The following is a 12,391-nucleotide window of genomic DNA, read 5'->3' as shown; positions in this document are numbered from 1 at the left end:
TTCGTGGTGTAGTCCACAAAAGTTGTTAGAGCATATGTTCATACTCTTTCTATCGACATTTCATGAATGAGCTTTAAGTGCTGCTCTTTCTATGGACACGTTATAGGCACGTTATAGACATGTTATGGACGTTATGGACAGTTATGGTGTCTCCTCTAGGCTAGAAGGCTAGTTACATGTTTCTATTACTTGTTAATACCGAACAGTTACATATATAGCACCCGAAAGTAAGTGGGGGCTCAATGCTGTAACATTGAAAGCAGCTCCGTACCGTCCAAATATTAAAATGTACTGTGCAGGCCGTATCGCAACGCTAGCGTCACCAGCGGTGCCGTTACGAAGAGGAGGTTGGCCTTTATTTTTTCTGGTGATAATTAAGCAGCGGTTTTGTATGAAGTAATCTGAAATACATTATTGAGGGAATACATGTGTATGTGATTGGCATATATAGTTAGTTACGCTTCCAGGCCTTGAAGCGTTTGATTGTTTCGTGTCTTCAAAAAAAAGAAAAGTGCGTGACCGTACAAAAGAGTGCGCCAACTTTGCTGTCAGGGTGAGCTCCTGCAGAAAACGCTTGTTTACTTGTTCTATGATAGTTCGCTGGCCACGGCTGGGTGCTACAATTCTCTTTGGCAGCTTAAGCTGTTATGGGCTCATTCCGATGGCCATTTCGGTTGGTGATGGAGTCCGCCGCCGCCGCCGTTGGTCCCAGTACCTGCTATTACCGGGAATTAGAAAAAAGAAATGCTCAGTTCCAGCAGGGATTGAACTTGGGCCCAATGCGAGGGAGTCAGCTACTCTACCACTGAGTCATGCCAGCGCTTGCTAGCATACGTTGAAAAAAAAAATGCCCTACACATATAAACACGCTCTAGCGTGCACGGGGACACGCTATGTGTCATACGTGCCACGCAGAGTCGGTACGTGCACGTTTTACAATGCATTTTGCATATTATTGCACGAGGTAGTACTCCATGTAGCAGATGCACAGGTAGCGGCACAGAGCAGTTCAAGTATAGTAAGCTTAAGGAGATGTATACAAGAATGCTAGAAGAATATATATTGTGTACCTAATTAAATCAAGCTGGCTAGGTGACTATGTCACCATCCCGTTTCAAAGTGGATACCATTAAGTCATCTCATCTTCATTAGCACCACATGGTGCCATTTGACTCGATGATGACGGTGATGATTTAATCGCATCCCCTTTGAAACAACGAGGGGACAAATAGTCACCTAGCCTGTTTGATTCAATCATGTATGGCTACAAATGTTTTTGTCTGGCATTTTTGTATAAATCTCAATGTTTTTCCGCCAGCTAGTACTGTAAGAGATCTGGTCGTATCAATCTCTTTCGTGCTGTTTTTTCCACCGATACTCTAAACGTCTCTTGCTTACCTCGATTGATGGCCGGTCGACGCTTCCGTCCACTTAAAACCCAAGCGCTTCTGGAAGGTGCACGTTATACCTACGGTTGGCACTGGGTGAATCCCTTCGCATTCGATTAAAATGTGCTGACTGGTTTCTGGATTCTTTGCTGCCGCGTACACATGGCTCACACATGGCTCAATTCAATGACCGAACTTAATTCTCCCCCACAGGATGAAAACATTACATGCACGCCAGATATGAGCTCCAGTAGACCAGCTTATGTAAGCACGGCATGTGATCTCCTAAGTAGTGCTATGGTCACGAGCGCCCCTCTGTTGTGCGTAATCGCAGAATAAATCCCGGCATAAAACGTGTCCTGCAAATGTTGCCTGATAGGCGTCTCCACTGCACACAGGCGTCTCTCTTAACGGAATGACGCGGGATATTTAACAGTTCCTTTGAAATTTCTCATATTTGGCCCACGTCCCATTCTCTGGCCACTGCGTATGGGCCCATTCATGTCGAACTCTCAAGAATGGGTATTTTGACGCTGGGACACAAGTGATGCAGAAGCCTTAAATGGGCTTGCATAACACGAACCATTACAGGAGCGGTATGTAACACGTGTCGTTATTCTCTCTGCCCCTCTACCTCCCGCACCCAATACACCTCTCCTCACAATTCTTCCTGCGACAACTGACATAGCTACGTCGACATTTCTCAGTGTGCATCTCAGTGAGCTGGTGTTTGCATTTGGGAATAGCATGTGACTGAAAGGTGCAGCGCAGCAACATAAACACTGCACTGCGTTAAAATCGGGGCCTGTTTGGTGCATATAAACAATGAATGAGACTGCATACTGTATAACATAAAAATACCAATAATTATAGGCATCACGTTTAGTGTGCCTTTAGCGTACATCCAATATAGAATCCATGGTCCACCTGAACCTATGCTTCTTTTATGCGAAGCATATTACGAGGGCTCAACCCAGCTCCTCAGGCGCGGTGGTGTCGCCTTGAATACCACGTGACACCGTGACGTCACGACAGAGGAGAAGTGGCTTTGGCTCAACTCTTGCAAGATGGGCTGGGTGGGAATCGAACCAGGGTCTCCGGAGTGTGAGACGGAGACGCTACCACTGAGCCACGAGTACGATGCTTCAAAGCGGTACAAAAGCGCCTCTAGTGAATGCGGTGTTGCCTTAGAAACGAGCTGTTTCTAAGGCCCAGGCGTGCGTCGCTTGCTCAGGCGCACATTTCGTTGCCGCGCCGAACGCTGCGTTGCTCGACGCTCACCGCGTCCAATGCGGGGCGTCCAAGGCGAAGCAGAGTAACGCATGAGTTGTTTCTTCGTCTAGCCGAACCAAATATAGCCAAGCAACAGCAGTTCACCAAGCTAAACAGTGGTTCAGCAACTAAAATAAAGGCTAGTATGCTTCGCATCCTGGGCTTAACCTTACCTAAGCCACAGCCATTTTTTTCTAATCCACTCTTTTATTTATTTTCTTTTTCGATCTTGCAGTGCACCAATATTGTACTGACGATGTCAGCAGCGCTGGCGTTCTTCACTCCTTCTTAATGCCTACCTGTCTGTCTCCATCAGCTTCCGTGCGTCCAGGCAGCACGCTTTTACTCCAAATAAACACTGCTTAAACCTTTTTCACTCCTTTCTTTACTCGAGTCTCAATAATAAAAAAAAGCGTTTGCTCAAACGGCAATCTTTCAATTTTACTTCTCGTTTTCTCGCTATCTGGAGCAGCAAAACGAGACGCACAGCGGCTTTCCCCTGAAACAAATTTGCACTGATCGCGGGGTCCGCGTCCGAAACGAGTTTACGGGTCTTCCGCCATAAAGGCCGAGAAACGCTTTCTTGCTCCCCGCAATCGTCACACACGCGTTAAGCCGCTGTCGCAATCCGGCAAAACAGAACTGCGAGTTGCACGAGCTCATGCGGGGGACGCAAAAATGAAAACAACCCCCGGGCTGCTTCGTCCGGATTACGAGGCCCCCCCACACCCGCTGAGAAAAAGCGGAAAAACCGGGTTTCTCTTCCACAATCTATGCTATATCCCTCCCCCTCGCTCCAACCCCCATCGTCAACCACCTCCTTTCTTCCTACCACGTTGCGGCTCTTGTTCTTGCTTCTGATCGTAAAACAAAACAACAACAACAACAAAAACTGGACTGGCGGCAATAAATAATCACAAATATGGGAAGAGAAATTAGGCGTCGCTGTCGCCGTTTCCGCCGCGAACGCCGCGTAGCGGCTGATATGCGTGACACGTACTCGGCAGAAAAAAAAAAAAGAGATGGAAGAAGAAAAACTTGAGCATAAAGGTACGAAGAACGGAATAAACAAACAAAATAAACGAAGAGAACCGAGGGCAGGAAGTTAATAAGAGCAACACAACGCCGCAGGAGACAGGTGGGAAACGTGGGGGTCCGTCGCCCTGCAGTGCGCGCCGGTGACGTGAGCGCCGTGGCGCTGGAGAGTGCGGCTGAAAGGCTCGTGCGAAAGCAGGTCGAATACTGCTGAGGCAGCGGGAGACAGCAGCGGTGGCCCATGTGCATCACAGGAAGAGAGAGAGAGAGAGATTCGAACAAGTCTAAAAAAAAAAAGAAGGGAGAGAGAAAGGAACCTTAGTAGACTTGAAAAAAAAAGCAACACACACACAAGAAAAAACAAGCTAGAAAAACAGTACCGCATCTACTTGTGCAAGAGCCGCACTTTTCCATCGGCCCTGTGGCTTTTACGGCCTGCGCGCACAGATACAATGAGAACACGAGTTTCCCACAGATCTCTGCAGAGGTTCGCCACAGGCGCACCATATGTTTACACGATAATACATCGGCACACATTGCGCATGTATAACTGTCTAACCAAGCATACATCACAGCGATGGTTGCAGTTGTACTGTAGATTGACTAACGTCTGCGGGGTCTTTCTTTGCAGCTTGACAGCGGGCGGATATCGCCGAGGCGAGCCATGAAAGTTCTAAGAATTTTTCATTAACGCTGGTTTAAAGGCAGTAAACGAACCTTTCGGACCCATACGTTTAACCGGACTTGCATAGAGCCGACAACCCTGGACTGCAGTCAGGCGACGTATGTTATCGGCTGCCATTGTGAGGCGTAGACGCGGACAAGCCCTATAGGAGCCGGTAACCTGGGTTGTGCTTTGTACTTCTTTTGCAGCATCCTTTTACTGAAGTCAGATACCGACTTGCAACTGCGGGCCAGCCTTGCAGAACTGCCGGGCTCGCCGCTTCGCAATGTTTTTCTGAAGTTCAATTTTCGCATACGACAACTGTGATGATGAACGATTGTATAGCTTTATGGTCAACGCGGCGTTCAGCAATCGCCTCTTATTTAAAATCAGTGCGCGCAGTTTTTCAGTCTCATACATTGCACTGCTCGCTAGGACTTGGCACAACATAATCTCTATTTGTAAGCGTCTGACAGCTTCAGGAACCGACCTGAAATGCGCTTATACTACGTTCGTAGCGACGCACTTACCGATCTGCATTATGTTCTCTGACGTTGGAAAAGTGCTGCTTCTGCTCCGAGGGCTACGAAGGTGATTGTCACTTCGCTTCGCGACAGCACACCTTATTCAATCGTTAGAGATGTCACCGCTACTAATTCAGCTAAGCAATTCGCTGACACACACAGAAAAAAAAATGTCGCGGCTGCGTTAATAGAGTGTGGGTAGCAACCGCTTTATTTCCGACACCTCGCGTATGCTCATTGTCTATCTTTCCTTTAATAATTTGGTAAATTTAATGCGACTGTTCGCATGATGATTATTTCATATTTGTAATTATTTTCTTTTTTTGTCATTGTGCTCGCGTCGTACGGCTACATTTTTCTTCGTTTCCATGTTTCTAGTTGCCTGCAGTAACTTAACGCTTGGCTTGGCTTGGCTAGCCTCTCTGGCTCTAATGCCACCTCAACGATTCTCCAGTCATCACTGCTGAAATTAGTCTGCGCATGGTGCACGCGTTTATATAACAGTGTCACCGTGATGGAATATATATTCGCTGTTCAAAGTTTCGCGCTCTAAAGTGAGGGATCCGGGCATCTCGATCGCTGGAGCGGGCTTTACCGAGGTAAATGCGGATGTCAAAGAATTAGAAACGAAAATGAAGAGGTGGAGTTGAACACAGAGCCGCATTCACGGGGGCACCGCTGTGTGCGGAGGATATCCTCTCTTCGGCCGGTTTCACTTAAAGTAATGATAATAATATAAAAAAGCGAAATAGAAGGAAATTCTTGGGAAACAAGGATGAAATATAACGACGCAATTATGGGCGAGAAAAAAAGAAAGCAGAAACAAATAAATCACGGAACACGCAGGAAATGAAGGAAAAATGAAACAGAGTGGGAGGGTAGGGAGTGGCAGCGTAAAAAAAAAAAGAACAAGATCGAGAGAGAGTGCAGAATTAATTAAGGTCACGGCGCCCGTACCTATATTGCTGCGTGGGTTCTTGTGTCGCGTGAGGAATGACGTCATAGGAGATGGCAATAGCGCTCACGCTAGACGTCTATTTTATCGTATACTGCTATTTTGCAGTTGCGGGTTTCTTACAGGGTGAAGCTTTCTTTTCGTATACTGGCTACGCTGGCTCAGTTGCTATGACGTTGCACTGCTGAGAGCCAGGTAGCGGGTTCAAATCCCGGTCATGGCGTTCGCATTTAGTTGCGGGTGGAATAGGAGGAGGAGGAATAAACTTTTATTGCAGAACCAGCACTTTATGGTGGCCGGGCCTACGCCTCCCACGAAGGGACGTCGAGGGCTTGCCTCGCCGCCGCCTCGCGGGCGTGCTGGGTCGCCCAGGTTTGGTCGTCGAGGGTGGAGCTCCGCAGAGCCTCATGCAACCTCGCCGAGAGAGTCGTGGTGTTAGTCTGTGCGTACTGTGCTGGGCACTCCCATAGCATATGCGAAAGCGTAGCCGGGTGAATTCCACAGCACCGGCAGTTGGGGGTAGTGTAGACGTCCGGAAATATAAGGTGGAGGCGGGCGGGTGAAGGGTACGTGTTTGTTTGTAGTAGACGCAGGGTGGTAGCCTGCGCCCGGCTGAACTTTGGGTGAGGCGGGGGGAAGATTCGGCGACTCAGGTAAAAGGCCTTAACAAGATCGTTATAAGTTGTCAGACTGTCCCTGGTGTCCAACTCATCTCCAGTGACTCCGGCGCGGTTGACTAGGCCTCGCGCAATGGAGTGGGTGACCTCGTTGAGATTGGGGAGGTGTGGGTGGACAGGGCCCGCATGGGCCGGGATCCATGTTAGGGAGATGATGCTGTCTTCAGAATGTGGTGCCTGGCAGAGGATGCGAAGAGCTTGGGGACAAATACGCCCTTTGCTGAAGTTAATAACGGCTGAGCGAGAGTCACACACTATGGTGTGACAGGTGGGATCTAAAGTGGCCAGGGCGATGGCCACTTCTTCAGCCGTCTCTGCAGTGGGGGTAGTGACGCTGCAGGCATGGTGTAGGGCTCCATCACGTGTGGCAACGGCCACAAATCGTGTGCCATGGGAGTATCGGGCTGCATCAACAAATGTGACGCCAGGTACGTTGGCAAGGGCTTTTATGATAGCTCCGGCCCGAGCTTGGCGCCGGGCCCTGTTATATTCAGGGTGCATATTCCTAGGGATAGGGTCTATGTAGATCCAGCTACGGATGTCGGTCGGGATCGGTTGTTTGGGGCCCTGTTGCTGATGGTAGGTGAAGCCAAGCGTGGACAGAATAAAGCGCCCCGTTTCAGTATGGGTGAGCCGTTCAAGCTGAGAGCGTTGTTGGGCTTCAATGAGTTCGGAAAGGTTGTTGTGAACTCCCAGTTGGTTGAAGAGTTCAGTGCTGGTGCAATGTGGGAGACCAAGTGCTTGCTTGTAGACCCCTCGTATGAGGGTGTCGAGCTTGTTCTGCTCAGCCCGGTACCAGTTGAGGTACGCAGCAACGTAGGTGATGTGGCATATGACAAAGGATTGGACGAGTCGGAGAAGACTTTCTTCTTTGAGTCCTCCTCGACGGTTAGATATACGTTTAAGAAGTCGTAGGGTGTTTTGAGATTGGGCACAGATCTTGTTGAGAGCCAAGGCGTTGGAGCCGTTGGTAGAGATGGTGAGACCAAGAACCCGGATACTAGGGACGTTTGGGATAGGACTGCCATCTTGAAGGCGTAGGGTGATGGCGTCACAGGGTCGGTGATCAGATTGGTGTTTGGGAGGGCGACCCCGCTGAATGGGCTTGTATAGCAGAAGCTCCGATTTAGCCGGCGAACAGCGCAGTCCAGTCCCTTGGAGATAGGCTTCAACCGTGTCAATCGCCGTTTGGAGGGCCGATTCCACTTGACCATCACTGCCTCGGTACGACCAGATGGTGATGTCGTCGGCGTGGGTGGAATAAAAAAAAATATATAAAAAAAATAAAAAAATGTGTTCGTGTATGATGCTTTGGATGGACGTTAAAGCAACCAAGCTATAGTTAAAATTAAAATTAATCCAGAGCCCTTCACTACGTATACGGCGTCTCTTATAACCAACTGTAGAGTTTCGGAAAGTTTGAACTCCACCATAAAATCGATTCTTTCACGAACCTCGCCCGGGCTCTTTGGCTCAATGTGCGTGTGCCGATGACGTGACTTCATGAGAAACCGGCATTAAGATGAGCCGAGTCGAAAGGCCGTGCTCTGAGTGGGCGTGTCGTGTTGATCTATGTTTGGTAAAGCCACACGGCATTTGCAACCTGTGTTGTTGGCCTTCTATAGCAAAAAGTTATAAAGGGGCAGAGCATAGCTAATGCACAGCATTTTAAGGTACCGCTTTGCTGTAATAGCAAACTGGTGCGTGCATCGCATCGATTGAAGATTCCGCTTTACGTGTAGTATTCAAACGCGCAGGTCAAGGACAAGTTCGCGACAGGTGTTCTATGTCTTCTTTATATCCACAACGGTCACAACATTGGTTTATCCACCATTGCACTATGGCATAAGAATAGACCCTGCATACCACGTCCAGCTCATGTCTCTACAGGCCGCATTAAACCGGATGGGCGCTAGAATATTTTTTTCAGACGACAATTCCTGAACCGCGGCCGCCACATCCGTCTCCGGCGCGGAAATCTATTTGTGGGCTACTGCAGCTTTTTTGAATTGCGCCGGCCTCAGTCCTGTGCATCATCCCCTGTGTACGCGGCGTCCCCCATTTCCCACTTCATATTCCCCCTTTCACTTGCGCCCAAATGTAGGGCATACAGTAAACCGGACGCTCGTGTGACTCATGTCACTTTTCTCTTCTTGTTCTTTATCTCTCGACGCGTGGTATTGAAATATACACAAAGAAAGAAGAGGAGTCACTAATCTGCAAGTTAATATAAACATGCTGCAGAACTGCAGAAACTGACGATGCAACGCACACTAAGCCGGGCGAGTGTGAACGTGACTACAAGCGCCCTCGAGACAGTTGTGAAGAATTGACGCAAACGGCGCTTAGCTCCACTCTTCAGCAGTGCCCCAGTGCCAACTCTTGTCAAGTCCGTCGCAGTACTCAGAAAAATTATACTGGCGGAACAACACATGACCCACTCTTCCTTTCGTCCCTGCATAAATAATTTCTTTTTTACTCTGAAGTAGAGGATTACACCCATGTGCACACACATTTCGTTTTCTTGTCCCTTTCACTTTGAAACTCACATTCTCATAGAGAGAATTCTCACAAGCTTAGAGCCTGGATAGCTAAGTCACATCTCACGTGTGCCACACCAGTCATCAATAGCCACAACAATGGGAGACACTTTCTCTAATTTGATGTCTCGCACCCCTTTGTCTCGTTCTCATTACTTCTTACTTACGATGGGCACTTTAGCTTGTGAATAGACGCCTAATAGGCGTTAGCAAAAAGACCCCTGCTTTATTTTCGAATTAATGAGCAATCTGAACAACATCAAATAAAGAATGCTAATTAGAACGAAGGTCGCCCTGGCTATCCCTCCAAACGACTACACGAAAACGGCTTGATGAGGCGGCATACACGCGGCCACTGTGTGATACAACAGGACAACTATGAAGACAACGCGAGCGGAAGTAATATCATTGCTGAAAATATATCCAGACTCGTTCGCGTTAGCTTACGCTGGATCGCAACAAATGTAAACATCTTATTTATTACAGTGCTTATGTTAGAATAAAACATAATATGAACCACCCAGTGTTCAATTTGACTTATTTTGTAACTTTTCCCTTCAGCGCTTTGGTAAAGGCGATCCGCAGCACGTGAAAGCCAAACCGATTCAGTTTCTCGGATAACTCGGGGCAGTAACACGCGTGCCATAAAGCGCCGCCCCTGGAGCGTTCGCTTCACTGCCGCGGCTAGTTGTACGCGAGCATAGCTAGATAACTTACGTTTAAAAAAAGAAAGAAAAAATTACCGACGATTACGTTACTTCCTAATGCGAAATTTGAGCGCAGCAAATAAGCTGTTTCACCTTTTCGATAGATTGAGGCAAAGAAATCGAGCAACACATGTATGCGCTATCACAGAATTTTTTTTTTATTTTTCACGCGTATTCCTTTAACAAAGACTCCACTAACAGTTCTTGACAGTCATGAAGGAAGCTTTGTGGTCGGAGAAATAGACTGATATATGTTCGACTTGGTACACCAATGCTTGATTCTCAAAGACGAGATCTATACAAGTGCCTCGCGAGGTTGTCACAGCCGTGGGACGCGTTACGAGCGAGAGGAACGGGATGTTCTCCCGCATAAGTGTTAGGAAATTGCTGTTTGTCTTTATGTCAACATTAAAGTCCCCCACTACTAACATCGGTGTGGATCGATGGACGGTTAATGCGAGTTGCAGGAAGTGCACGACGTCTTTCGTGAGTGCGGTAGGGGCGAAGTAGGCAGCTACTACCAGCAAGCCGTTGGGCAACTTTGCGGCGCACAGTTCGCCAACTTCAAAGTTCGAGCCGGCGCTTTGACAACCGGAGACTCGCAGGAAGGGGTGGGAGGGGGGCGGCGTGTACACCCAGCGGCAAACGATGGGGGCAGAAGCGCGTGCAGCAAGCGGACAACACGATAAAGGGAGGAGGGAAGAGATAGCAGCGACTGACTGATGCCGCTGACGCCGATAGTGAGTCAACCCCAGCTGCGGAGTTGGTTTCAGGGACAACGCCGCCGATGCCGACACAAACAATATGATACCCTCGCTTCCGCAGCGCTAAGAACCAGGGGGGGGGGGGACCCTTTCCTCCTCTTTCTGCATGGCGGCGACGGTGTTCTATGCAGTCACGTTATCTTGACTCTCTAGCGGCGTCAGCGGCATCCAGCGGTATCAGTCGGTCGCTGCTAGCGCTGGGGGGATGAAAGGGGGGCGGAGCTGGTTACGAGGCCGACGACAACGCCGACGCGAAACCCAGGAACGGACGCCAAAGAGCTGCGCTCTAAAACTGGGGCAGTTGATAAGCGACAACCATTCTTCACGACGCAATAACGATGACTCCAAGCTCGGCGCTAGTGATTGTCTTTTCCACTCGGTGTGCTAGTAATGTTTCTTTCTGCCCACTGCACGCACAATAAACAATCGCGCAGTGCAAGGAACGAGAACGACCCGCACAATCACCTGCACGCGGGCACTGCACCGCGGGCGGCAAAGCAGTCGGCGAGCAATCTCCAAGCATCTGAGCGATCACGCAACGCTTTAGCGGAGTGACGCTTACGTTTACCTCTAAACAATGCGAGTCCTGCCGAGTTCCTTTAGAGCAGGTTTTTTCCATCAGTAACGTGGCTGCAGTGTAGGTCATGATGGTGCTCTAACGCGAAGAAAATCCTTCGAAGTCATGCAGGCTGGTCGCAGTTATAGAAAGGCGCAGCGGAATGCCGAGACCTTCGTCGAAGCTTATTACTAGCAATACCTTACGGCAGTGGCGTAGCTAGGTCCTCTGCATGGCACCCGGGGCCCATAGGTCTTCTGTCACCCCTCCCTCCCTACCCCCCTCCCCCTGCCCCCCCCCCTTCCCCCTGGTGTAGTCGAGGAACGTGAGGATATCAAAAAGTTCCGGGTGCCTTCAGACGTATATGACCCCCCCTCCCCCCTCCACTGGCCCTTTGCACCCGGGGCCCATGGCCCCCCGGCCCTCCCTGTTGCTACGCCACTGCCTTACGGTAAAGTAAATAACGGCCGTAACACTAAACATTTTGAACAGAACGGTATTTAACGCTCTCGCTACAACTTCCTTCTCGAGGGAACAGGAAGTGCTACAGGCGATCAAGTAATTGTTTTACATACACGCTTTATCTATATAAAGTTTTATAACTGGTGCCTTCGCATAACGATAGTGTTAATGCATCATTGAATAATAATTGAGTTTGTAGCACGGAAATAAGGAGTAATTGTTCGCATTTTTGTTAGTATTGATTTGTGGCCATCTTTATTTTACTTATTTGTATATTTTGTATGCTTATTTTGTATATTTGTTGCTGTTGTATTATTGATTATTAATAGCGTTCACCACCTAAATAAGGAGTTATATCGTTTATATGTTTGTTACCAATTCATTTGTTGCCATGTCACTTGTGAGAAATTTTTATATTTTGTATGCATCCTACCACTCATGTCTTAGTCCTTAGTTGGACCGATAGTACCGATAAATAAACTCTTAAGTGTTTCGTTGCACATTTTGAAGCCCTTACCTTTGTAGAAGCCGATTCGACGGGTACTGATAAGAATCAGGCGTGCACTTTTCATCGCTACAGGGCATCGGCCTCAGAGCCGATGTTCATGTCACTTCGAGGCATGCTTCTTCTTTGGAAAAGCAATCACCTGCAATGACAGGAATGACTACACAATGACGTAATTAATATTAACTCATTGACCTGAACAGACACGAATGACTGGTGAAATGTATCAACCACATGAAATCAACAGACAATGATAACAATAAACATAGTGGGCGAATTTATTTATTATTTATGTACTTTTACAATATTGCAGGCTTAAGGTAGGGGCCCTTGCAGGAGGGG

General features: G+C 48.3%; 1 protein-coding gene across 1 annotated transcript; it reads right to left on the bottom strand.

Moving 5' to 3' along the window:
• Positions 1 to 3,987: 3,987 nt before the first annotated feature.
• On the bottom strand, positions 3,988 to 12,188 carry LOC135897062 (uncharacterized). The gene is made up of 2 exons (XM_065425643.2): positions 12,062 to 12,188; positions 3,988 to 7,731 (listed from the first exon to the last, which is right to left on the bottom strand). Exons 1-2 carry the CDS (start codon positions 12,127 to 12,129, stop codon positions 6,141 to 6,143), a joined length of 1,659 nt encoding a protein of 552 aa, XP_065281715.1. The 5' UTR covers positions 12,130 to 12,188; the 3' UTR covers positions 3,988 to 6,140.
• Positions 12,189 to 12,391: the final 203 nt, after the last annotated feature.

Source organism: Dermacentor albipictus, chromosome 5 (assembly GCF_038994185.2).
Source record: "Dermacentor albipictus isolate Rhodes 1998 colony chromosome 5, USDA_Dalb.pri_finalv2, whole genome shotgun sequence".
Classification (NCBI taxonomy): Eukaryota; Metazoa; Arthropoda; class Arachnida; order Ixodida; family Ixodidae; genus Dermacentor; species Dermacentor albipictus.
Note: the sequence above shows the minus strand (reverse complement) of the source record. Positions and strands in the feature narration are given on the sequence as shown.